Source organism: Arvicanthis niloticus, chromosome 3 (genome assembly GCF_011762505.2).
Source record: "Arvicanthis niloticus isolate mArvNil1 chromosome 3, mArvNil1.pat.X, whole genome shotgun sequence".
NCBI lineage: Eukaryota > Metazoa > Chordata > Mammalia > Rodentia > Muridae > Arvicanthis > Arvicanthis niloticus.
In genome coordinates, this window is record NC_047660.1 from 51,706,861 (window position 1) to 51,734,482 (window position 27,622).

The following is a 27,622-nucleotide window of genomic DNA, read 5'->3' on the forward strand; positions in this document are numbered from 1 at the left end:
CTAACAGTAACAAGGATGTCTGAGCCCTGTTGTCGGTGGACTGCTTACCTCAATGTTTCTGAATTGATTTAAAAAAATTAAAACATTTCAAATTGTTTATGAATAGGGCAACATAGACTCAAAACTTCAGATACGCCCAAGTATACCTAGTCTTCTTTTAGGTTATACAGAGCCTATGGACAGAAACCAAATCTGCCTTACTTTCAACAGCATCAAATTGGCTCTTAAACCATTAAGCAATCAGTGAGGTTCTGAGGCTTAATGGTAGACTTTTAGATCTCTCAGGCTTGCATGCTTAGCCAATTTACCCAAGACCTGAAATTGACAAATTGGGTTTAAGTAATTGGACTTTATAATTGTCACAATTTTCTAAATTCAAAAGGTTTTATAGGGAAAAAAACTACTTCGTTTTCAACATTAAAATAGCTCAAAATGGTAGCAGTGATTTTGTAACCTTCCTGAATGATGGGTGAACAACCTGTCTTGCCCTAATGTAAAATCTCAGCAGGAGGACTGTGGGGCTAACTGCAGCTCACATCACTAAGTCAGGCAGTAAAAGGGCTAAGAATAAAGCCTTGGGGAACATGTTTTATCCTGAAATAATGCAACCACTTTCCTTTGTAGTTTGATGCCTTTCATTTTAAAGACACTACCTCCTTGGGTGATTGAATATAATTCTAGAGATTTTCATATATAAAAAGATGATTTAAAGTTCACTTGGGGGAAGACTTATGACATAAATAACATTCATAAAATGAACTGGAGAAAAATAGGTCTTGGTTAATAATGGAAGCCATCATAATAATGTCTTTACAACCTTTCTTATTCAAAATCCCTCAAATGGTTTCTGAGGAGCTTGACTACATGAGAGCCTGACATATATTGTCTTAGACAATCACTCCAGTAGAGACCCAAATTTTATCAATGGAAATCATCTAGCTGATTTAGGCTGAGAACCTTTCTGCAGCCCTCTCATGAGATTCTATTTTAACTTATATACACACACGTTCATGTCTAGAGATAATGCAAGTCTTACTATTTGGAACCCTTCCCCTTTCTTAGAAATCTCTCTCCTAGATCTCTTACTCAACACAGCAAAAGAGCAGTGATGTTCCTCAGCTACAGAGCAACACAAGTCACTGGGTGTCTTCCCTAGTGTAGAACCCAAAGTGCTGTAGTATGGTGGTCTGTGAAAAGACGATCAGGAAATCACACTCAAGAAGTAAATTTGCTTTAATGGATTTTCAACAAAACTAATCCATTACGAGCACTGTGCTGTCCGCTCCTGCATGGCACCATCATGAAGAACTGTGGGGAATGCAGAAAGTGCTGACATATAAAAGCAAGAACAGAAACAACCCATCAGCGTTCCACACCATTTATTAATGCGGTTTACATCAGATCTGAACCCCGCAGTTCCCAAGCACGCTGTGTTTACATCTTTCAGCCCCTTCTGCAGCCTCATGACTGTCTGCAGAGGACCATTCAGTGAATGAATACAGTCTATAATTATTGAAAATAGAGTGCAGTGAAATGAGTTAAATATAATTTAGGCACATATTGATTATGAAAATAGGTATCTCTCAATACAATACTTCTCTGTCTTGGTAAAAATAATAACACAAAGAAAATAATTCATTTTTGAAATTGCTTTCCTTTCCCTGTAAAGGAGTGCTCTCCTCCCGTGTAAGCCCTTTACTGTGAAGGAAAGCTTTGCATATGTAGATATAAGAATAAGCTACAGAATAATGAAGACATGCCACTCTCCTGAAGGAGACAAGGTCATCTGTAATGATTCACTGCCTCAAGCTGACCAGCCTGTAGGATCTAGAACCCATTTGGACACAGCTTCTTCCCTGCTCTTGGGCAACACATAAGGACACTGGGACACCCACTAGGAAGGTAAAGGCCCTACTGCTGTGTTCACAGATAATGACTCAAGAAAACTGGACTAAAATTTCATTTAAAAACAAGACAACAAAAAATATTTAAAAAAAAAAAAAAGAGCCATAGGTACTGACATAGTGCAGTGTATACTAGCCAAATGCTTCATTTTGTTCAGCAATCTTTTTTGGTGACTACAATCAAGCCATCAGTTTAGAATTTCTAAGTCCCCATTGTAGGGTTTCAGCTATAATTATCTGATGTTGCCTTCTTGTAGGTAGGTGACTGCAGGATTTATTCATACTGTATAGCTCCACCTGCAGAAGATCTAGATTGAATGTCTATTCTAAGCTGGTTGTGTATAAACTAATTGGCCTTACATGAACTGTGGTCAGGATAAAGCTTGTGTTTTGGTTCTGAAGTATCTTCCTGTGCTTGTTGACAACTGAGCACGAGAACTGGACTAGTGAAGGGAGAGAGTAGCCTAGTCTGCTGCAGAGTAGAACTCTCCTATAATGACGCAGAAGCATGCTCACTAGACAGCTGCAGCAACTGGAGAATCCTTCCCTCTCCTACACAATGATACACAAGAGCTTTCCTTCCACTGTGTCTCAAAATGTGAGAACAGAGTAGGACTCAAATTTAGCTGTTTTCTTCTTTAAAAGTAAACATAAAAATGAATCTCAAAAGAGCCATAGGGAGTCTTAAACTGACCACCCTCACGTGATAGCTAGATAGGTGTGCGAAGAGAAAGGCATCACTAAAGCTATTTATAAACCTGAACAACTCTTCAGAGTCTTCAAGGCATTTACCAACTTCAACATCCTTACTGCATCTAGGTATTCAATAAATATATTTGCATATGTTGTGCTTTTCATAAATTAAAATTCTCAAATGCATCTTAAACCAAGATGGTACTTCCACATAATGCCTAAATAAAAGCAAATATAATAGCTACTACTCCTGGTCAGAAACCAGACAAATGCCCCAACTCCACTCAAAATGCAGCAGCGTGATCTACTGTCTCTACATCTATGAACAGAGTGTTCTTCTGTTACAGTCACAATGAGGGGAAATGCAATTATTTTCCCTTATGCACCTCTGGGAACAAGCATATGCCTTAAATTCCCTTACAATTTTATCTCCACTAGACAACTCGATGGATGGAGAAATAAAATAAGGAAACATTTTCATCTGGGACATCTTCCTCCAGCTCTTGCCACTCTCATCTGACACTCTGGGACATATGTAATGGTGTCAGCATCTCTTCAAATATGGCACCCTTCACATTGGAACCTCTCAGGTTGGCTTCTTGAAGGTCACACCCTGACAAATCACAGTTCTGTAAGACAAAACAAGACTCATGGAACTCAAATGATTTAGGATCTGACTTGGTTCCCCCACAGAATGATTTCTGGGCATGACAGGACAATATTCCCAGTGTTCCCATTCTTGAAACCTTTCTACTAATGCATTATGGCAATGTGAATAGACACTGGGGGAGGGCTTTGGGATTTGAAAAGACTATGCCAGGCCCAGTCTCTCTCTCCTTGCTTGTGGATCATTATACTGCTACACTGTATCCGCAGTGGAGCTAGGTGATTAGACAGAAGAGGATGTGGAGCTGGGAGAAGAAGAGAGGAAGAAAAAGGAGAGAAAAAAAGGAAGGGGGAGGAGAGAAAGAGAGGAAGGAGAGAAGGACCTTGGCTATCAGCCATGGAGAATAGAAAGCTGTCTTGGGTAGCAATTTCTATCAAAAGGTTAGATATTGGGTAACAACTCTAATTGTGTGGGCATCTTGTTGATTGAGCATTTCTAAATATATAAATCCTTTAGATAATCATCAAGCTTTAAGAGTCTCATTTCTACCGGGTACTACGAGGATGGCAGATATTGTCTGGGGTTCAGCCAAGCTTTGTGGATGCAGCGTGGGGGATGGCTCTGCCAATCTGGTGTCTCGAGGGTGCCAGGGCCTACACATCTAGCTAGCTAGAGCCCCCAGTCAGGGCCAAGGAACAGCAGGAACATGGTGGCTGCCCGGGAACATGACTCGTGGAACTCAAATGATTTAGGATCTGACTTGGTTGACCTGACGAGTATGACCGGATGCCATTTTCTAAACATCCCCCTAGAGATCAGGCTGTAGCTCTCAGTGACTTCTCCAGCACTATGCCTACCTGCCACCATACTCTTTGCTGTGATGATAATGGACCTCTGAAAATATAAGCAAGCCCCCAGGTAAATGCTTTCCTCAGTACTCATGGCAGCTCACAATGATCTGTAACTCAGGTTCTAAAGGATCCACTAAATGGCCTCTTCTGACCTCCGTGAGCACCAGGCATGCACAGGGAATATGCAGCAGGCAAAATACTCATAAACATAAATAAAAAAATAGAAAGGGCTATATTAATGGTGCAAAGGCAGTTTTTGGTGCAAAGCCATTTTTTGGCGCAAATTTTTTCTTTAGTTGAACTTACTGCTCTGCTCCTAAGAACTATCAATAGATCGAAGCTAAAACAAACAAAATAGAAAGTCTGCAATAAGCTAAATTTTCATATATAATTCTATCTGTGCCATGTCACACTGTTCAACATAACACAGCCACTAGAAAATTGTAGCTATTTAAGTTTAAATGATATTTTTAAAATTAGTGTCTCAGTTGTACCAAGTTCAAACCAACAATTAAGTGGTTACTAGCCACTGTATTTAACAGCACAGATACATAAAACCTGTTAGTGCAGGCAGTAGCCTTTGAAAGCATTATGTGGACAAGAGCCACCGAGCCAGGCATGGCAGTGCATACTTATGATTCCAGCACTTGTGAAATCACAAGTTTGAGGCCAGCCTTTGCTATATAATGAGTTCTGATGTACAGACAAACAAACTACCTAAGTTTACAAATCAAGAAGATGTATAGAATACAGGTCTTATGAAAAATAATAGACCAGATTAAAAATCTCAAGCTGAGATTCAAGCTGAGCATGATGCCAAGTTAAAATGAGCTTTTTATGAACCTAATCTTAAACCCAGAAATCATTTAAACGTCTCAAGTGGTTCAAGAAATAATCTGGCCTGTAAAATTCTGTTTGGAATTAAACTTTATTAAGATTGCAATATGCTTGAGAAAGACATAAGAAAAAGGGAGATGAATGAAATCAGGGCTGACGGAGAACCATATCAGTCTCCCTCCACATCTGGAAATGGCACTTATGACTTAGGTAACAGTGGTCTATCTAGGTGTAAGATCTACCTCTGGATCTAAAAGTCATAGCTCATTTCTTGGAGGGGAAGAGAGGCACAGGGTCTCACTGTTTATTCCAGTCTAGGCTCAAAATCTCACTCCTCTCACCTCAGCCGGGATTACAGGTATGAGTCCCCATGCTCGCTTTCTGAACAGGCAATTGAAGGGACAATAGCCTTCCAGCTGCCCTGCCATGTTAAATGGAGCTTCACAGACAATTATTCTGCTTATAATTTCAACAGTCTGCACGATCCCACCAGTAATTCTCATCATTAAAATTCACAGACTGGAGACTTACTTCTAAATCGGTTCCTGCCAGAGTTGCTCCTCTGAGATTACAGTTCTTCAGTTTCGCATTTTTTAAGGTGGCAACTCTGAGGTTAATCCCTGTCATCTGGCTTCCTTCCATGTCCACACCTTTCAGATTAGCACCTGCAAGAAGCATGTTTTTGAAGGAGTTTAACCTAAAAACTTTAGAGTTATCCACTGGAAGCAAAAGCACGAGATGATTTAACAGAGGGGAATGAGACAAGACCATGCAACTTTTGGAAATAAACTTGAAATCTATCTTTCAACTAACCTGCAATATAGATTTCAATGGTAGTAATTTATTTTCTTATGGCATAAATTTAAATGTTTCAGCAATATTTAGAAAAAACAATATCTTCTTTTGATAGTTAGCACTTTTATAATATGCCTCTATAAATGCACAATCAGGGAAACACACAAGCACCATGTCTAAGTCCAGGTAAATGAGGTGCCCAATTCACAAATAATAAAACACTCCTGGGGTATTAAAACCTGACAAAACACTGTAGGCTTAACTAAATTCTTCAATTTTGTCAGCATCAGAATATTTTATTTGAACATTAGGAGGTTGATATTTAACTTTTCAACTAAACATCTGAGGCATTATTTCCTGTGTGCTAGGTGTTGCCTAGCCTAGCCTCTGCCTATGACCGAGGCCAAAGTAAAGTGACTCTCCAGTTCTGACCTCGGAGGAATGTCCGCCCACAGTCTTCCTGTTTCACCTCTAACAACAGCTTTTACTTGGCAGACAGTCTCTTACCCTCTAAGTTGGCTTTAAGACCTGAAGGATCCTCAAAATTACAGAGCCTCAGGGATGCGCCTTCTGCGTTTGAGCAAAGCATCTTGACTCCCTGGAGATTTGCACACTGTGAACACAAGAGTCCCGGCTGTAAGGGTTAAACTTGGTAACATCTGTGCAAGCAATAAGAAAGAAATTAATAGGAAACGTCCAATTCAGCACATCTTCAATTAGTTACTTTCTGTTTATCTTGAAGATGCCTTTAATGAAACTCAGAAAGAGCTGAGAACTTTTGGAAGAGCTACAGTAAAAGAAATAAACAGCAAAGTAACAACACTATGTCCACTTTACATAGAACACGGGTTCAGATAAAGAAGCTTTGTACACCTGAACTGTGACAGCCTATTTCTATCTTTATAAATAGCCCTAGACATTACAAAACATGTTCAAAACATACGCAAAATAAGTAAGGAGGGCATCAACTCAAAGAACGAGTTTTCTGAATCAAGAAAGGGATCAAGAAATAAAAATTCCTGGTGTCCCATCACTTCAGAGGCCAGGACACTAATGCCACCAGTAACCTCACCATTATCTATACAATGCTAATCACCTATTTCTTGGGTCTTTCTGTATCAACCACTGCTACATGGCACTGCCAACCCTGAGCACAATGTGTAATGAAGAAAGTAGAAAGTCAGAAAATGCATGTGAGAGTTTTAAATGTTAAGTCTTCTTAAGGAATCCAATGCATCCAGGCCTGAACTCTGTGAGACCCTGATTCAAACAAATAGTGTCTCTGTAAAACTGACATTAACATAGTTCTTCACAACTGTGACAAAACAGAAGCTGAGAGTGTTAAATTTTACATGGTAGAGTATACACGATAATTATATTTGTCCAAAATCATAAGCCTGATCGAGTTATGTTATAACCATATTTATCAAGGAATACGTTTGGTTTATAAGTGCAATTTTACCCAGCTTATAGTCACCTCCAGCAGAGGGAAACAAAAGAGAGGTCATCCCACTGACAGCCGATGGACAAACACTTGCTTATTCCCATCTCTCTATGCCCTAACGAGGAGTACAGAAGGTCTGCCAAGGTAGATGATATAAGGACATTAAGAGACCAAAATAACTAAAGGATGGCTAGATTTATGTACCTGAAAATCTAACAAAACAAGATGTTGACATGTGCAAATAAATGTCACTGTTTTTTGCTTTGTTGTTGTTTTTTTAATTAATAATCCTAAATAAGACATGTGCAATTTACCCAGACTTCCCAGGTTATTCTCTAGGTAAAGGTCTACACTCAAGGCTATACTCTGGGATCTCATGAAGAAGGGAAGACAGGAGAAACTATAGTAAACTTTACAATTTTTAGCCATGTAAAGCTAAATGTGGAGGAGGCTGCTGATGTGATGCTGAGCATGTGCAATTCAGCTAAGAACACCAGCACCACAGGTATAAGAACTGTCTTACGTTATCAAGAGAGGCAGTGTGGTTTTTTGGGTTTTTTTTTTTTTTTTTTTTTTTTGCCTACAGCACCTGGTATTCCCACTCGGTTTCCCATCCAAGTACTAACCAGGCCTGATCCTGCTTAGCTTCCGAGATCAGACGAGATCGGGTGTGTTGAGGGTGGTATGGCCGTAGATGAGGCAGTGTGTTTTGATGAAAGCAGCTGGGTCATTTACTCTTATTTTAAAATGTATATATTGATATTATATTTCTTAAATAACACTGATCTTTAAGAGATAAAAATTTATGCATTTTGAAATATATATAAGTAAAATATAAAATATCTGTGCTGTGTAAAAAATTCTGTGGTAAGGTACAAATAAGAGAAAGTTGACTACATGATATTTGCTGAGGCTAATGGACAAAGATAAAATGGGACTCATGATATTTTTATAAACATTTGGCATTTTCCAATGAAACAGTCCTTTTAAAAGAAAAAAGTACAAAGAAAACACACTTTAGATTATAGTTCCCATTCTAGTAACTGGTTCTGGCCTCTGGCAAGTCTCTATGCTGCAGATTATCAGCCTATAAAACAGGTCAGACTAAGCAAGCACTCTCGCCAGTCCCTAAGGCTGGACTGAAAAATATGCAGTAGAGACAAGAGTCACCAGGCTCTATGCAGCCAGGTGACTGAGCAGTCGGAACCAGGCAAAGCAGGACACCCTAGACACGCTGAGGGCTATGGACTCCTGAACAGTGATGGCAACAGGGACCACTTTTGGTTTACAGTCAAAGTGGAGGATTTTTCCACAAAGGTTCAGAGCTGGGATGGAAAGAAGCAAAATTATAAAGTGTGTGAGAAGCGCAGCAAAAGACGGACTCCATAAGAGCACACTCTGTGGACACTGCAGTACACATGGCTGCTAACCAACAACCACCCTCAGATACCAAAGGCAACGAGAAGTCGGCTGTGACCCTCAGTGCACAGCTCAGCAATACTCCTCCACAAAAGCCAATTTTATCAGCAGTCATTAACTTATAGTCCTGTAACATTTTACTTCACCAGTGATTTATACTGGCCTTGACGTGCACTACTCAAGGTAGGCAGAGTCCTAGCATACAGAGAACACTATGGCTCAGTTCACAAGAACACTTAATTAAATAGATCTGAAAAGAAGTTGTTTTAAAATAATTAAATCTGTCTTTATCTTTTTCCGTCCCTACCCAAACCAAGCAATCTTCAACATTTCAATGAAGGCTTAGCCTTTCAAACTTGTCGTTATGCTGTTAGTCTGGTTTTTTTCCCTATTTTGAAACTGGCTGAATTGTTTATCCTGAGATAGAAAAGAGTGAGCAGTAGCATCCAAAAAGTGCTCTGGTTGATTTTTTTTTTTTTTTTTAACTAGATTTGATAGAAAAGTTGTGGTAAACAGGCTGAACTAATGAATAAAACCAAAATTATAATAATGAAATAAATGACTATCAAAAGCAAAATGCTATACCTGGTGCAATTAATTAATAAAACAGACTAGAGTCCTGGCATAAAGAACTTAATTTGTCATTGACTCTATCCTACATGTATCCTCTAATCCCAGAATGACCCAGTTAACTACATACATACATACATACATACATACATACACACACACACACACATATGCATAAACATATATACATGACATAGTCTTGCATATGTGCAGAGAGAAAGTGCATCGAGATGCTGACTTCCAGAATGATGCCTACCACATCCACTTCAGACCCCTCCTCCAGATATTCCAGTCAGCACCTTTCCCATCCACAAATGAGGCTCAATGCATTTCACATTCTTTTCTGCTTTACATGTCAACTGCAAATAATAAAGTTCTGACAAATTTAGTCTACTACTTCGGGGAGCTCAGGACCTCACTTCAGGATTTAACCTTTTAGGTCTACATTTCACAAAGGATATGGAAGTCATAAAACCAACCCATTTCACTTTTAGACCCTCCAAAGTCAGCCACACGGTCAATTATCTATGTTGAAATAAAAAACTCTGTAAGAAACATACAACTCCTGCTTTTGAGAATGCTCAACAGCCTAAATTTTGGTTTTCCTTATGACTAAAGAATGATTCTTACGTCGAGCACTGATCCAGAAAGATCAGCTCGTTCAAGATTAGCACAGCAGAGATTTGCATGTGCGAGGTTGCAGCGGCTTAAATTGGCCATTTTGAAGTTAATGTATCGAAGGTCCAAACGGGAAAGATCAGCACCACTGAAGTTTAAACCCTGGAATTAAAAAGCACAGACTGTCATGATGCTGAAACCATCTGTCTGAATTGAGTTTAATCACTGTAACTAAGCACCAAGATTATCAGAAGCCACTGGCCTTTCCATCCGTGGAGTTTATTATCAGCCATGAGCAAAGGGAACTGCGAGTACACGGTGTCTGTGGCTTTCATGGGTTCTCGTAAAAAGCATTCCATCTCTGCGTATTAAGACAGAGATGGCTATACTACATGGACAGGTGGATGGCCTAAAGAGGGGCCACAGTTAGTCACAAACCTGCCGATAGTCATGATCAACTGGATAACAATTATCTTATTAATTCTAAAACCCAAGCATCTTATTTAAGAAGAAAAAAGATACATATTGTGGTGTCTTCAAAACCTATGATGCTTTAACACACAAAAGTTTCTGCCACTGACCAGCCACACACATAGTAATTGTGAACATAAAGTTAAAAAAAAACTGCTATAATTTCCATATGTTACTCAACTGCTACATAAAGCACAATAAAAGGCTATTCCATCTTATCTGCACTAGCCACTTTAAAATTAAATCAAAGCCATGGCTTATAATTAAATTGTACCTTGCATAAAAAAAGAAAAATAAGACAAAACAAGAAGCCCTTGAAGGCTGTGGAGCTGCTCTAGATCTGCTGACACACACAGGTCATGCGTGAATGGTCTGCTTCAGTTACCTGGCAGCGCAGCTCTGACTTGGTTGGAGTGGCCAGCAGAAATCGAACAAATTCCTTTCGGGATATTGGTGAATGATCCTCTGGTGGTTGGGAATTCTTGAAAACAATATTAAAAAAAAAAAAATCAATGGGGTGTTTGGGGTGATACTTAGGATAAGTGTAATACTGACCAAGATAAAAACACAACACAACACAACAATCACCTCACCTTTATGGCCACTTCTAGGTGTTCAATCAGCGAGTCAATACCAAAGAACCTGGCTTCTTCTAGCACACCTATCGAAATACAAAACACGACTTTCACACAGAACAATTCATTTTGCATTTTACATGATTTTTTTTCTGTTAACTCTCACAATAGTGCTGAGGTTCAACAAGTAGGCTTATTTGCTTATCTATTTCTGTGTGTGCTTGCGTGTACTTGTGGGAGAACCCCAGAGGAAAACTTCAAATGTTACTCACTCCTAAGGTGCTGACCCCCTTTTGAGAGAGCGTCTCTCATTTACCTCAAACTTTGCCCAATACACTGGGCTAGCTTTGCAGTGAGCGTCCAGGGATCCTCCCTCCCGCCTGTCCCAGCCCTTGCTGGATTACAGACTCAGACTGCCATGCCCAGCTTCTTTAGGTCTTTAACCCACTCCAGTTAGCCGAACTCTGGCCCTGACACTTACAAGGCAAGCACTTGACTGACTGACACAGCTCCCTAGGCTTCATCAGTGGCAACAAGTAGCTGTGGTTTGGAACACTTCCACAAAATGTTGCAAATATTTTGAAAATGTTTTTTTTTTTTTTTTTCCTGAGCCATATTTGGATATAATCTCCTAACTTGGAATACTGAAGTTGGGGGAGAGTCTGGAACACACAGAGTTTTCTAGCAAGTCTGGGTTACACAGTGAGACTCTGAGAGGGGGAAAACCAGCAAGTTTATTCACAAAAGAAAAAATAGAAAATAAGTTACTACAAAAGCTTGGCACATTTCCAGATTATGTTGTAGTTAGGGAGGCCATGAGCAAAAAATCTGAACACTGCCTACTCCTAAAAGTCAATTTAGTAGTGATTTTATTACTTCGAGTCCAATTAAAAACAATTAGTTCACTTAATGTTAACAATTCATCTACTTTATTAATGGAGTGAATAATCTGATTAGGCTTGCTATCAATATCTTACTGAGACAAAAATATTAAAAATGAGTAATAGTTTAAGTCAAATTTACAACAATAACTCAAAAGTGTAATCCAGACACTGAAACTCTCTTATTCTGAAATGATAAAGGGGTTTTCTCCATCCCAGGCTCGGCTCAGCTTGGTTACATAAGCACATATCTGCACGTGAGTAAGAGCACAGCTAAGCTCTGTGTTCCAAAGGAGGACTCAGTTACTTGGTTGGCTAACCTGACTCAGGAATTACAAAATTAACAGACATAATCCTCCCTTTAGATTCTAAGCTACTGAGAAAGGCCAAGCAGTTAGTTGGGAGGAAAGAAAATAATCTTTCCTATGAAAATTAATCTCCACTTCCAGCCATCCAAGCAAGAAGCAAAGCTCAGAGCGGTGCATACTCATAAGCCACCTAGAACGCATTCCCTGCCCGGCCTCGGGCACACACTCAGAGGCACACGTTCCCTGCCTAGTCTCACAGCTACTTTTCTGCATCCCTCCCAAGAGGCAGTGTGAGTATCAACCCCAAAAGAAACCCAGAATAAGGAGACTTTCTTGGGCCTCTCGCTCAGTTCACCAAGGTCTTTGTGTAAATCAAACCTCTTAGGGAATACGGTATGCTTTTCTAATTATAGGTTTAGAATTAAACTTTACAACATCCAGACAAGCTTTACATACACAGAACCCCATATACAGTCAGCTGAGAAGCTACTCAGTCTATTTTCTACCAGCACCGGCAACACCTGGACGTGCGCTCTAGCTCTGCTACCCCAGTTCAGTCCCAGAAAAACTTACTGTAGATTGTTTTTAAAGTATGAGATGACTTGGGAGAACCTGGAGGCAATATAAAATGTATGGATGGAGACTATACTTAGTAAAAATGATGTATAGAATGAATTAGGAGAGCTCTTCACTCACAGACGTGAAAAGATGATCAACACAGAACCTTGGGACCACAGAAGTGGAATGACAGCTGTGACACACCATGAGGATCTATGCTTTTGATTCGTTTGTTGGAAGAATTTGGATATTTGGAAAAGCAGGGTGGAAAAAGCTTAAAACTCTGTAAGTGGATTTACTAGGCAATACTGTTACAAGCTCAGGGAGCAGTCCCGCAGGAGTGCCGACAGTGAAGGCAGGCTCAAAGACTTCCGGCTGACACAGCTCTACCAGGATTAGAGTACAGCCGTTCACATTACACACTGGCAAAGAAGTTTTCTATGACCCCATGTTCGTCCGTGACCCAAGAATTTGAGTGAGAGTGAACTTCAAAATAGCAGAACACTTAGCCTGGTGGAGGGAACTTCAAGCTAATGTAACATCAAAGCTGCAGCACAGGCAGCTGGCTACTCAGCCTGCTTTACATTGAAAACTGAACACAACAGAAAAAGAAGATTAAAAAAACAAGTATTTTGGTCAGAAAAAATAAAAGTGTTTATAACTTTGTGGACTAGAAGGGTAGCTTGTTAAAGATTACCACCATCTCAAAGAGATCAAGCACTTTAATAGTGGAACTGACCAGACCTTTACCTACCACAAGATCAAGGGTCTGTATTCATTTGAAAGACTTAGTTTTGAGAAGACAGGTGCACAATTAACAAAGTGTGTGTGTGTGTGTGTGTGTGCTTTTTTTTTTTTTTTTTAGATCCATGCAGGTACTCAAGTACCCACTCGACACCATAGTCTAAGGCAGTGGTTCTCAACCTCCCTGATGCTGTGACCCTTTAATACAGTTCCTCATGTTATGGTGACCCCCAACCATAAAATTATTTTCATTGCTACTTCATAATTGTAATTTTTCTGCTGTTTCAAATCCTAATGCAAATCTCTGACATACAGATGGTCTTAGGCAACTTGTCAAAGGGTTATTTGAGCACCAAAGGGTTTCAAGCCACATGTTAAGAACTGCTAGTCTAAGGGGACCTCACTACCACTTGAGCTGGCAGCAGACATCCACATAATACTGTCTCTGCATGAATATAATATGTAATGATTTCAAAAGCAGAAAGTTAGAGATACCAGGAACATGGAATTGTCTGCCAAGGAGAGCTGCTGGGGGCAAGCCAGGTTAGCCAAGAGGAGAAGCCATGGGCAATACAAACGGGAAGGGTGAGGGTGCTTAAACCTTTGGGAGTTCACATTCTAAGCCCTAGATGATCCCAGACACTAGACTAGAACATTTCATGTCTGCCTTACTCAGTTCGGCCCTACTTCAGTCCTTGTGAGGTCCGAATGAGAAGTGTCTATGAGAAATGTCCTGTAGGCTCAAATATCGGAACACTTGTCCCTCATCTGGTGGTAGTCTGAGGGACTGTGGAGCCTTTAGAAGACATAGCCTTGCTGGAGGAAAGCTTTGAGAGTTTATAGTCTAGTCTGGTCTCATTTCCAGTGCACTTTCTACTTCATGTGATCTCTCAGCTTTCTGCTCCAGCTGCCTGCCGCCATGCCTTCCTACCATGATGGGCTTTCCCTGTGGAACTGTAAGCCCAAATCAACTCCTTCTTCCTTTTTACTTCACTACTCAGTATAATAGTAAGTCCAGAATTTAAAGTAAAGAAGCAGCCATTTAATCTAAAGAAACAATACCAACCTATCAAAGTCCCTTGTGATAGAATTTAAATCTACTTAGAATCCAAATAAAAAAATGTATGGGCTAAAGAGACATAAAAGCAAAGATACCCAGGCAGAAAGACGACCTATCCATCCTGATACCTACATCTCCGTACTTCAGCACACAGATGCCTGTGAAATACTTACCCAGTAAGTTAATGCCATCATTTACAATGAGCTGTCCATGACGTAAGTAGTTCAAAATAGGTTCAAAGTACTCAGGACTTCGGTCAATTAAGAAAGCTCCTCTGTGATCTTGCTTATTTCCCCAGACACCTGTGGTACCATTTTATAAAGAAAATCCCCCCACAAACAAAAATAAGGTCAGAATTTGTGGAAGAAAAAAACACCACATAACATGCCATCATGTCTTTACTGCTATAAAAATTATTTCATCCCACTCGAGTTACAAAGTCAGCTCACATGAAATGGACCCAAAAAAGAGAGAACAAGTTCTACTGACCTTTGTCCTTGAACATGTGCGCCAGCATACTGTCAGGCTCTTTAGTCACTAAAGTGCTCCTAAGAATTCAGGGAAAAAAATTGATTTCTTCATGTGTCTTTACAAACAAACATATTTAAGTCAAGAGTATACTTGAGTTCAGCTGTTCTCTCAAAGAGATGCATGCTACAACCTGGTAGGAGTAATGCTGGGAAACAAAAATGTGCAGTAAGTCGCCAACATCTCTTCTAATCTGGCAATTCCTTTGATTTAATTCTGCATTATTATCTTTTTATTTAAATAATAGCAAAACATTTTATTACAATATTCTTGATCTTATATTATCTGATCTTTAAGTTGTCATTTCTAGAAATATTGCTAATTTCTATGTATAATCTGTTTACTACTATATCTTAAAACCAAATTGTAAAGCTGAATTGATGCTTTATTTATGCTTTCTCTGGAATGAAAGGTTAACTTCATTTAAAATTTTTCTTTAAAAATTTCTAAAAATGGTCTCAATTCACATATTGTTAAGGAAGCATTTGAAAATCTTGTAAGGAAATTTAAAAAAAAAAATTGAAGGAACCTGTATAGTCCTGTTTATTCTGTTTTGTCCTTCAACACACACACACACACACACACACACACACACACACACACACCGCTACCTACCTTGTTGTTGTAAAGTATCGTCCTCCTACATTCAATGTCAGCCAGTCTGTGTGGGATCCTAGCAATCCTCCAGGTGGTCTAGCATCTGTCTGAGGATCTAGAGATAACATGTAAAAAATAATAGAAATATTAAGATTGAAGATTCTGGGAAGACAATGAAATCATTTCTCAAAGCAAAACCCTGTAAGAATCTATCAAAGTTCCCAGACAACCATGAGAAAGCAACCCAAGGAAGAGTCCACAAAGCTGCTAGACTAAGGGAAGGAAAGTCCTTTGGGTGATCAAGAATAGTCACGTAAGGGCAGATTTCTTCATGCCACCCTTTATGTCACAACAAAGTGAAATAACTTACTTACAATACCCAAAAAAGGAAAATGTGGCCCAACAATTTTTCAAGGGCTTCTTTGTAAAACTGACATAGATGTACATATTTAAAGTTTAATTTGATAAACTTCGACATGATTCTACATCTGACTTTCAAGTACAGAGCCATAAACTGTATAGCTTGCAAGATGCCAGAGAAAACTGATTACAAAGACCCTGGGAAGAATCTATCAGAGTATGTTCAGACAGACAATCACTAGAAAGAATGGCATAAGCACTGAAGGAAGCATTAGTGCACTTGGGATGGATGTCAATGGAGCTTAGGAAGGACAGACAGTACACGATGGATGTACCTTCTGACAATGTGGAAGCACAACCATTTTAACCCAAAGATCAAGGCAGGAGGCTATACAAAATATGTTAAGCTGTTGGCAGACCCTATCAGTATTGAAACAGTGATTATCCTTCTGAAGTAGTATGTGGTTTTTGAGTGGCACAGAGCGGATGTGACATTCTAATTCCAGCACTCTTTGAATTCTTGGAAATCAGGGTTACAAATATGGAAAAAGGAGAGAAAGTTAAGACGAAGGTAAACAAAAACCTTATAATCCTAAATATACCCTAAAAGATTCAGCATGAACCCATGAGATATTTTATATCATATTACAGAACATAAACATCTCACCTTATAATATATGATAAACTTTATGATAAATAACATGTCAATTTTATCTCTAGCTACTTATATATAGCCAACTCTAATCATAAAAAGGCCTTATAACAATTATAACCACTGTATCTTCGAACATAACATCAAGTTATAACAATAATGTTCCATGTCTGAGACAAAAAAGAGTAAGATGAACACCTTATTACACTAGAGGGTAAAGAAAACATGAAAGACTAGTGACATTGAGTTAAAAAGACGACTAGGTTTCCACTGACCAAATTTGGAACATCAATACATGTAAAGGATGAGAACTTATCAAATATTCCTAAGTCCAAGAAGTCACAGGAATAAACAAAAATCCTAGCAGAATTTTTTTGTTACTTTTTTGGGGACCCCCTCCAAACAAAGGTTAGGAGACTGAACTCAGGTCTCCATATATAGCAGACACAGGTTCTTCACTGAATTAAACCCTAGTCTGACTTTTATTATTTAATGAATAATTTTTCTTATGGCTAGCCTACAAAGAATCAACTGCGTAATCACTTTCAATCAGGCCAGTGGTACAGGATGATGGGAAAAGATCTGCTCATAGTTTAAGGTAGAAGCAGAAGAGGCTATACATTTATTTTGTTATTGGTATTTTGGTGACAAGAGTCTTACAATGTAGCCTTGGCTGGCTTGGAGCTCATGATGTAAATCAGGCTATCTTGGAACTTACAGAGATCCACCTTTGCTTTCTAAGCAAGTACCAACATGGCAGCACACTTACTTTTAATGTGGCTACTGCCTGAAGCAAAGACTCTGAAGAATCCCCTCTATCCATCAAATACAATGACAGTAATGCTTTAAAAAGACTTAAATACACACCCATGGGTAAGTATAAAAAACAAAATTAAGTGGTTGTTAAAGAATAGTTGCTTACTTATGCATTAGGTCTTTTCTTTTGAGATATTCAAATATATACACTTTCTTCCAAATGAAAAGATAGTGGCTGAAGCCACGTCATGCTTTCACGTTAAGATCTGATCGGCAGTACAGGACTGTCAAACACTATGCGAGGAACACATGGGTACAAGTAAGCAATCAGAATACTACTGAAACTCTAGAGATTACTTTCTAAGAATATTTATTTATAAAATCAAAACTACCTTATCATGTCATAGGTCACAAATGTATACATCTAGGACATCTTAAAGGCATTTAAAGGAGGAAATATATAAACTATAATTATAATTCAAATAAGTGTAATTTGACATAAACAGTGAAGAATAAAAAAAGTAAAGATCTGAGTTTAGTCATGATTTTTTCATGTTAAGTCATACAGTTCCTTATAAAGTATTCACCATTTCATGTTTATTACTGTGTTACATAAAATAGGTATTTAACAAAGTTACTTACCAATAAATGGTTCTCCTTCACACACAAACAATACATCATCATCCCTGGGAAAACCAAATTTTAAAAAGCCACAATCAAAAAGCTAGAAAGCATGTTAATTAACTATGACTTATCTGAACTCTTCCTCAGAACTACAGATGACATGTCTTGTCACCAACCTATCTACGAGGAAGCTGTCTCCAGGGCTCTGTTTAACCCTCACTAGATCTAAAGTCAAACACAATTGATCCTGGATATCAAAGGATTTTTTTAAATGGAACAAAACAAAAACTTACTATCAAAATTTATGAATCTGGCCTTATATTAATTGAAGAATGTACTATTTTATGTTCAAAAGACATGACTGAAGCCAGAGGCAACTTTTGTCTTTAAATTAACTCTTTACCTATAAATAAATTATTGGAGTGCTTTCTCAAATAATTAGCAGCTGGATACTTTGGAAATTAAAACAAACTATAAAATTAAATCCTGAAAAAATGAAACCCTGAGCAACTCTGTTCTAAACACCTACTCACCACACATCCACCATGACCACACTTAAATACCTCAACTCACCCATCTTCTTGGATTACCAGTACACCCTCCTCCCTGACCACCCTTGCTCCATTAGTATAACTCAGTGATCAGAGACATTGCTGTGAGCCAGAAAGCATAGTGCAAGCCTCATACACTTCTGCACAGTCGTCTCCATCGGACTTACAGGAGTTATTTTGTGAATCAAGATAGGATACATTGAGTTTTTCATGGGAATAAAATTTATGTTAAAAATTAGTTTGATATATAATATTCAGTGATGTTGGTCAATTATCCATAGAAACTGAGAAAATGAAAAAACCTAAAAAATTCTAATTTCTTTACATTTACATTTATATTTTCTACTTGCTCAGTTTGCTAGTTAATATTTCTAGATTAAAATGAAAGTTTGTTGACAAAAATCAAACTTCCACCATCTATGCCCAGGGTAATACTCCTCACATCTCGGATGCTTGGTCTCCCTGTTTAAAATGGATAGAACCAATGGTTGTAAAGGAAGTCTATTAGACTAGAGAGACACTCTGCCCTGGATTTGAGTGTAGATTAATTATCATATACAATATCATTTAAAGCATTACAGTCTTTGCAGCACCAAATTAAAAACTTATGCTCTGCCAATCAGATGAATAACTTAACCATAGCTTGAGACCACACCAGCAGTGTATGGTCTCTACCTAGGATGTCTCCTTCTTCATCTTCCTGGTAAATTACTTCCCTGTCCTACAACTGTCTCATCCTTTGAGGAATGAGTGAACTTAACACCTGTTTCAAGGGATAATCTACCTGGGACACTGAAAAAACAAAAAGCAGCTTAAAAAAGTAATATTGTGGTTGACCCGTGATGTTATCTCTGGTTAGAATTTTGTAGTATTTAGCATTCCTTGTGATGTTTATAAAATTTGTTTAAAAATGAGTTTAACAATAAACAAGGGCATGTAAGAGATTTTTAAATTTTTAAATTACTATAAAGAAAAAATTTTCAGTGCCATATATGACCAATGTAGACTATCAAGGTACTAATAAAATAGAGTAATGGTTCTCTATCTGATCAGCAGACTTTAAATTCAAGTGACTTCCAGACAATCCCTTGCAAAAACTCAGCTTTCAAAACAGCAGTGAAACTATAGCATAAGTAATAGCACAACACCAAGAAGCAAGGGTACACGACTGACGGCCTTAAAAAGGTCAGAGTTACCTGATCAAAGCAATATCATCAATCAGTCCGCCTTTCCCATTATATACACTGGTGGCTTTTATGCCGAGTTTACTGCTGGCTACTGAGAGCAGGTCAGACAAAGTTCCATATACAGCAACCACCTGTGAACAGACCAGATCAATATGAAGAACATATACAATGACTCACTGACATTACAGATTAGAACTTAAAAGACTATTTATTAGGAGATGCAGCACTCTGCCTGCTAGGCAATTACTCTGTGCCTCCTATTGTAACAAACTCAAAACTAGAAAATAAGAGCCTGCAGGAAGAGAAGGGGAGAGTGCAGGGGTCAGAGGGAAGGGAAGAAACCAGAACATGACACACAGAATAGACTAAGAAGGGCTCACAGACTGAAGCAGCAAGTATGGTACCTGCATGAGTCTGTATCAGGTCCTCTGTGAAGCTGGATGCAGAGTGTTGGATACCAACACTTTGCATCCATTAATGGCTGTCAGCTTGGTGGGACTCCTATCTGTAGGAGCAGGTGTATCTCTGACTCTTGTGCATACTCTTGGGACTCTTTCTCCTATTGGCTTGTCTTGCCAACCTTGATATAAGGGCTTTTGCCTTGTCTGATTATATCTTGTTTTGTTGTTGTCTCTTGAAGGCCTGCTCTTGGAGGTAGGGGAAAGCTGGGAGGAGCGGACGAAGGGGAAGCTGTGGTTGGGATGTATTATATGAGAGGAGAATCTATTTTTAACAATAATAAGAAATTGCAGCCAACCAAAAGTAATATAGAATCTTAATGTTCAACACTATAATTCTGAAGACAGATCTGAACTTAAATCTAGATTAGTATTTTCTATCAGTTACAAACTCTACGATTTGTAACTTTAACTGGTAATTTTTAAAAAGTGTTATCTACTTCAGTTTTATGAGGACATGAGCGTAATAAAGTGCCTAAGCCTGAAGTCCTTATGTTGTTCTTGTGTTAATTTCTTTGTAGGAATGGCTCATTTTTTTTAGAGTAGTTTTCTGCTATTTAGCAGGTTATTCTCCCCATCAACTATCACAGAGAAGGTAACAACTTCCCACCTCATTAATTTTTCAAAGACTAGTATTTTATGAAATCCAGATTTTAGCATCTAGCATTCAGCAGCACACATGTGAATTTTCTACCACCACACTTCTACTGGACAGCACTGTTCTAAGCAACAGGGTAAAGCAAACAACGCTGAAGCACCTATTTTACTTAGGAAACAACCTATAGTAAGTAATGAAGGGGAGGTTACTGCCCTCTAAGGTGGATCAAAAGAAAGCTGTCCCTAGAGGCTCATATATGTGAATGCTTAATTCCCAGTAGGTGAAACTGGGAAGGATTGGGTAGTATGACCTTGTTGGAGGAGGTGAGTCACTGGAGGTGGCCTTTGAGAATGGCCATTCCATTCTCAGACCATGCTTGTCTGCCTGCTGCTATTCTCTCTGCCATATGGTCATAAACTCTAAGCCTCTGAAACTGTAAGCTCCAAATGAATACCTTCTTTTATAAGCTACCTTGGTCACAGTGTCTAATCATGGCAATAGAAGGTAATCAAGATAATAACAGGGTCCCTGTTTTCAACTTGCCATGGAATCAACTTTGAACATGTGACAAAGAAATCAAACCCCCACCAGTGACTGGCAAAGCCTATACACAAGATGGGTCAAAACTTTATGTTGGCTAGAAAACTAAGGAATCAAGGTATAAATTGAATCCAACTTTTATTTTAGTATCAATAAATCAGTTTAAACACCTTTTTACCTAAACCTTAAAAAGTTTCAATGGCAAAGTGAATTTGTCAAAAGTTGCCATTTGTTTTATGAATATCAACCAACTACTCTTGGTACAGCTAATGAGCAGAGCTAAACACAAAACAACCGTGTAACAGGGAGATGGCCTCTGCTACCGAAGAGTCTGGAGAAGGGAGTCTGAAGGCAAGTTAGACTACACAGTAAAAGCATAGATTTGAAAATTAAAGAAGTGTCATCCTAAGCTTTGAAATGGAAGACTCTACGAGGCTAAATGTTACATTACTTGCTTCATGGTAGGCCCCGAATCTTTGAGTGGAATGTCATTGTTTTCAGAGTTTTAAACTAGGTCACATATGTTACATATAAGTTTTTTACAAGAATTTACATGGGAAGACGAATTATATGATATAATTGCAATTGGAAGGGCTATTTATAAAAGGGTTGAAAGTGAGTATGTTTGTATAATGAAACTATAATTGACTACTGATAATTTTTAAATTTTAGTTTTCCAAATTTATTATGAAAAACTCTGTTACACAAGGACAGGGAAAAGTTTTTAATTTATTTTAAAGTCTCCATGCTCTTGATACTAGTTTTAAAAATAAAATTCATAGTTGACAATCTAATAATTAACAATATTGACAACCAAAAGATCATCAACAGAAAAAATAGAATTAACTGGAAGAATTGAAGAGTTCTATAAAGTTGAAATTTTTCCTTACACTGGGCCAATATACTTTTTACTTGGAGAGTTATTATTAGCATTTGGTTATCAATTTAAAGTCATGTCTAACATTCTCACAACATTTTAGAAAACATATTATTAATATGAAATGGCTAAATTATGCATGCTGATTTATCTAACCAAAGCACCAATAACAATTCTTACCTAAAATGAATAGCTCAATTCACTCTACCTACAATTCTAACAAAGTTGAAAATTATTTTATTCCTTAAAAAAAATGGTCTAATACTCCTGAGGTCAAAAAGGAAAACATTAAAAACTGAAAATTCTAGCTGGGCGATAATAGTACATGCCTTTAACCCAGCACTTGAGAAACAGATGCAAGCCAATCTCTGAGTTCTAGGCCAGCCTGGTCTATAGACCAAGTTCCAGGACAATCAGGGCTATACAGAGAAACCCTGCCTTGAAAGAAAAAGAAAAGAAAATTCTGACAGGATAGATTTAACATTGTTCAACTTTGGTGAGGGAAGCTTCTTTCTCCAGTAGGTAACAGTTAATGAACAGACTCAAAACTGATCAAAGTGCAGAGTCTGTGTGACCGTGAGCACTCAGCTGTGGATGCACCATGCATATTAACTTCCCCAATCCAAGTCTCAGGAATCCTCTCGGAAGAGTGGTCAGAAAGAACGGAAGAGCTAGTGGATGAGGAGTGCTGAGAAACACATTAACTCCTAAGAGCTGTAGTTCCTGCAAAAGACCTGTCTACCACATCAAATCAGTCAAAATTCCAAGATGACTAAGGGAGGGGACGCAAAGGGTAAGGCCCGAGTGAAACAGCTATTGACAGTTGAGGCTGCTAAAGAAAGAGGAGTCATTTTCCTTTTAAGACGTGGTTGGTGGTAGGTTGTCCATACTCAAATGAATGCCCCCATACCCACATGCATATAAGCAGCACTAATCAAACTCAGGGGCTTACTTTTAAAACTTATATATCTGAGTAGGGGGAATGGTGTGAGTGCAGGTGTCTATGAAAACCAGGAACATTTGAAGCCCTAGAGTTCAACTTATAGGCAGTTGTGAGACACCTGATATAGGCGCTGATATTTAAGCTTCAGTCCTCAACAGGCAGTAAGTATTCTTAACTGCTGAGCCATCTTTCTGGAGAGGCAGCAGGGGATGGGCATGGGAGTGGAGGGGTTGATGATGGTTCTCAAATTACAGTCCAAAGCCTATAATGGCAAGATTTACCAGAACTGTGCTAGAATTATATAGCCTAGCCTCACTCAGTACTAGGGTTGGAGGACACCCTTGATTTTCAAGTCTTCCCAGTGGTTTTGCGCATAAAGCACTCTAGAAAATTCTTTGTCTTTATGCTAAAGTATATACACAGAATTGTATATGACACAAGTCTGTTGACAGGAGAATGGATAAACTGTGGTAGTGTTTATATATGGCTTTCACTAAAGCATAAAATGCAGACATTATCACTAAGTGATAGAAATATTAAATGAAAAAAGGCAAGTTTGGAAAGACTTCAAAAGCAACAAAGAGAAACAAAATTAATGAAAATGGCTTTTAGTATTTTCCTTTTGTTTTGATGTACATCCATAATTTATATTGCAATCTTCTATATACATCAAATATATTAAAGAACAAACAAACTGAAAGAACACAAAGCTCTAAGGGTTAGATTCCATGAGTCAGATTTTCACCTCTAATAATGTAATGAGTTCAAGCCTGAATATATGATACCAACAACATATTTCTGACCTAATACCGCGTTAGAAGAAAAGTGATTTCCTGGACTAAGAATGCAAACATCAGTCCAGAATACAGCTATTTCCTAGTCTACTGTGTCTGTAGCATTTGGCATGAAGGTCCACACTCACACAGTACTTGTTAAGTGGTAGCTGAAAGAACACTGTATAAAACAGCCTAGGATCTGCCCAGCTCATTATTGATCGCACTAATACGGGGTTGCTCAGAACCACACATTTTATTTAGATGTCTGAATCTTCATTACATATTCTTAAACCTAACCTTTACAGGGAATATTAAAGGCATCAAAGAAAACTGGGAGGCACACAGAGAAAAGATGAAAGGTGTAGGCACAGCTGACCTTTCTGGATCCAGTATCAGCTCCCTCCTCCCCCATAATTCAAACACATCAAAGGTTTTGGGAGTATAATCTTCGAAGCCCATCAGTAGAATGTTTCTGGGCTTGCGGTCAATCAACTGTGTAGTTATTTAGTTGTGAACTGTATACCACCGTCAGAAATGTTTTCCTAAATGATATAAGGACTTTTATTTACTTAGACTACAGACTGGCCAGCAAGAATCTTTTAAATATTTATTATTAAATTTGGTGAGATTCTGCAGAATATATATTTCCTTTAAACAATGAAGGTTTTTATTTTTTTTCGTGGATGTGTGTTTGAATGTGTGTAGGCACATGTGTTCAGGTGTGCATGTACGTGTGTACACATGCATGTTGAGCCCTAAGGTTGATTTGAAGGGTCTTCTTCCATTGCTCTGGACTTTCCTCATTGAGGCAGGATTTCTCCACTAATCCCTGCATTTGCCAACATGGCCAGCATAAAGAGCCAGCTTTCTCCTGGGATTCCTCATCTTTGCCTTCAGGGCCTGGAATTACTGGTGGACTGCCGTATCTGCCCAATATTTGCTTTTTAGGATTCCAACTCTGTTCCTCACACTTGCTGCTTATGCAATACCATTAACCCCTGAGCCATCTCCCAAATCCCAAAATCCAAGACCTTTGTCTGCATGTACAGGAAAATACTCTTTTCATGTCATGCTCATGTCATGTCATGATAAGGACGATCTCATCATACTACTGGCTAATAGTTCAAAGAACAACATACTCTAAGGAAAAAGTTGACTATAGCAGTTATTAAGCAAAGAATTTTCTTAAAACATGTCATTCACTGGCTTCTGAGATCCTTTTATTATTTTAAGTTACAGCTGATGCTAGGAAAAGCAGTCAGCTTTGCCACTTTCTCAATGTTTTCTGTGCTTTCATAATTAATACTGCCTTCAATCTGCAGTTTCTTTGAGGTTTTAAAGTCACTTGGCACTTAGTTGATGGCTAACTCAATTAAGACTTCGTGATGTAAATCTCTATAACTTACTTATAGGCTTCTATATATCATATGTCAAAGAACCAACTGGTAAATACGCTGTTGGTTATTAATCTATTTACATATGAAGACCTCTGTTCTGGAAGAAAAAGTAGGCTCCCATGCTTTTCCAGATTAGAAAAACCAAGATTTTTTTTAAAAAAAATTATTGTATTTAAATAAAAATATAAATAATATATACACCCTCCCAAACCCCAAGGGTCATCTCACGCCCTCCATGGTAGTTCATTTTATTTAGAAAAAAAAAAATCAGCTCTTTCATCAACATTAAAAGCACTAATCAGTTACACAAATCAAAAATGCATGTTGAGGCCGGGCAGTGGTGGTGCATGCCTTTAATCCAAGCACTTGGGAGGCTGAGGCAGGTGAATTTCTGAGTTCAAGGCCAGCCTGGTCTACAGAGTGAGTTCCAGGACAGCCTGGGCTATACAGAGAAACCCTGTCTCAAAAAACAAAAAATAAAAATGCATGTTGAAATCTGTGCCTTTCTGCATCACAGCCCAGTAGCCATAAAAGAATGCTGTAAGAGGGAAATGCATTCAAGAAACTTATTCTCCTGACTAGGGGATTACAAATAGACACCTGGTAAGTAAAGAGACAATCTAAACAATATATTTGACTTTATAGACAGGAAACAAACTATTTCGGAGTAGCATTTCATTTGGAGATATTTTAATGAGCATCCATGTCATGTTTACGTCAATCTTGATTAAATATAGTGACTATGTATACATTACATATCCATATACATTGATGCAGGCAGTATGGATTCTGATGTTTTCAAACAAGAGTCATTTTAGTATTTTTTTTTTTCCATCAGCTGAAAGGAAACAGCTTTGGAACATGTTCTCTAGCTTAGGATTGGGGCATAGTTTCTTTTAAATATTAAATGTTAATATTCTTCGGTTCAGTCTTATGATCATTGTAAAGCATATGTACCCATAATCATTTGAGAAGTACTTTCCCCAATCTTCTGTAAGTCTCAACATTTTTTAAAGTAAGTAAAATTAACCTGGAAACTCACAGTCAAAACCAAAGTTTTAACTTTTTAGAAGTTTTAAAAAATTTAAATACACCAAGAGCAACTCGCTCAATTTTTGGACAATAACTCAGTGAATTCAGAAGAGATTTAGAGCAGAGCTGAGGACTTGGGAGGAACTCTAATCACTTTGACTTCATTAAGTCACACAACAGAGTTGATTAAAAAGTGCTTATCAATACAACTGTTAACACTGGATACACTAAATCTCTCAATAAAAAACTGCACAGACTACTAGCCAACTACAGAGAAGCTAAGGAATAGTTGATCAGAACTGACAGCCTTTTCAGGGTGTATTTCTGAAGCACTGGCTGAGTTTATGTGAATACTATTTCTGTGTGAATATCAAATCTTTAAGAAAATAAAATTGCAGAGCACAAACCCCACTGTGGATCAGATTTCCAGAATCTGTTTATTCAAAACTGCAGAATGGTTGAAAAAACACACCCCCAGCCCCCTGGCCCCCGAGCCACTTTAATGCCCTTGAATAGTTCTGCTATGTATACGTGGGGGAATCAAAGTATTATGGCCAATTATAGAGTGGAGCCAATGTACCTTGAACTGAAACTTTAAAAGGGTTCATTACTTTTGAGATTTTAAACAGGCTTAGTTATGTATGAGGCAGTCATTTAACCACACATTACTAGTCTGCCAGAAAGAGCCAACATTTTCCAAAGAATAACTTTCAAGGGTGGGGCAAGAGGCAGCTGCAACATCGGAAAAATATTTAGCACCACGCCCTCCACAGAGGCCTAAACGCGGCTAAGGCTACAGTCAAATCAAGTCATTCCGAAGGTCTGCTGTCACTGTCCTCTAAGGAATCAAAACAAGGCGACACAATAAAACGTGTATAAAAGTTTGCAGAGTGATGGGGCAAGGGGCCAGGGGCACCTTGAGAGAGAAGGAAATCGGTCCAGACCAGGTCCTCATTCTGAGGATGTCACTGGACGGTCCCCTGGAGTTTCCTTCTCCCGACCTGTCCAGAGTCACCCGCCTCCGTGATCACTGCCTCCTCTCCGGGCTGAGAATTACTCAGCACCGAAAAGGACAGGAAGGCGCAGCGGGAAGGTGGGAGGGGACCTCGGCCAGCTGCTCAGGTGACAGCGGCGCCTCGGAGCTGTAGTAGCCGAACTGCCCCGGGCAGTCGGAGGCTGCGGGGGTCCCCGGGTCGCGCCCCTGCTGCCGCTTACCTTGCCGTTCCTCGGGCTGCCGTTCAGGAACAGCGTGACCCGCCGCATCGCGCCGCCCGCGCCGGGTCCTGAGGGAGCCGCCACCCTCGCTGCCGGCCCGCCACCCGCCGCGCTCCGCGCCCGTGAGACCCCTCCCGCCTCCCACCCGGACTCTCCGCCCTTCGCCACCTTCCTGGTCGGCCCCACACTCCTCACG

General features: G+C 38.9%; 1 protein-coding gene and 1 pseudogene across 2 annotated transcripts; both read right to left on the reverse strand.

The window, feature by feature from the left end:
• Positions 1 to 1,362: 1,362 nt before the first annotated feature.
• On the reverse strand, positions 1,363 to 27,618 carry Kctd9 (potassium channel tetramerization domain containing 9). 2 transcript variants are annotated; one of them, XM_034497750.2, is made up of 12 exons: positions 27,427 to 27,618; positions 19,600 to 19,721; positions 17,871 to 17,914; positions 15,479 to 15,575; positions 14,825 to 14,883; positions 14,509 to 14,637; positions 10,803 to 10,870; positions 10,595 to 10,690; positions 9,751 to 9,900; positions 6,195 to 6,300; positions 5,424 to 5,557; positions 1,363 to 3,226 (listed from the first exon to the last, which is right to left on the reverse strand). In XM_034497750.2, exons 1-12 carry the CDS (start codon positions 27,472 to 27,474, stop codon positions 3,110 to 3,112), a joined length of 1,170 nt encoding a protein of 389 aa, XP_034353641.1. In that variant the 5' UTR covers positions 27,475 to 27,618; the 3' UTR covers positions 1,363 to 3,109. The 2 variants fall into 2 exon arrangements, with proteins under 2 accessions (XP_034353641.1, XP_034353642.1); XM_034497751.2 differs by lacking the exon at positions 9,751 to 9,900 and having other exon boundaries at positions 27,427 to 27,583.
• On the reverse strand, positions 7,709 to 7,827 carry LOC117706361 (5S ribosomal RNA; annotated as a pseudogene).
• Positions 27,619 to 27,622: the final 4 nt, after the last annotated feature.

What these genes read in the sequence shown, in the direction of transcription:
- Kctd9 (XM_034497750.2), bottom strand. Translation starts at nt 27,474, where the DNA reads ATGCGGCGGGTCACGCTGTTCCTGAACGGCAGCCCGAGGAACGGCAAG. An exon ending in GCAGCCCGAGGAACGGCAAG is followed by an intron (nt 19,722 to 27,426) that starts GTAAGCGGCAGC and finishes GTCTGTTCACAG; the next exon opens with GTGGTTGCTGTATATGGAAC. An exon ending in TGATGGCATTAACTTACTGG is followed by an intron (nt 10,871 to 14,508) that starts GTAAGTATTTCA and finishes GTATTTCGATAG; the next exon opens with GTGTGCTAGAAGAAGCCAGG.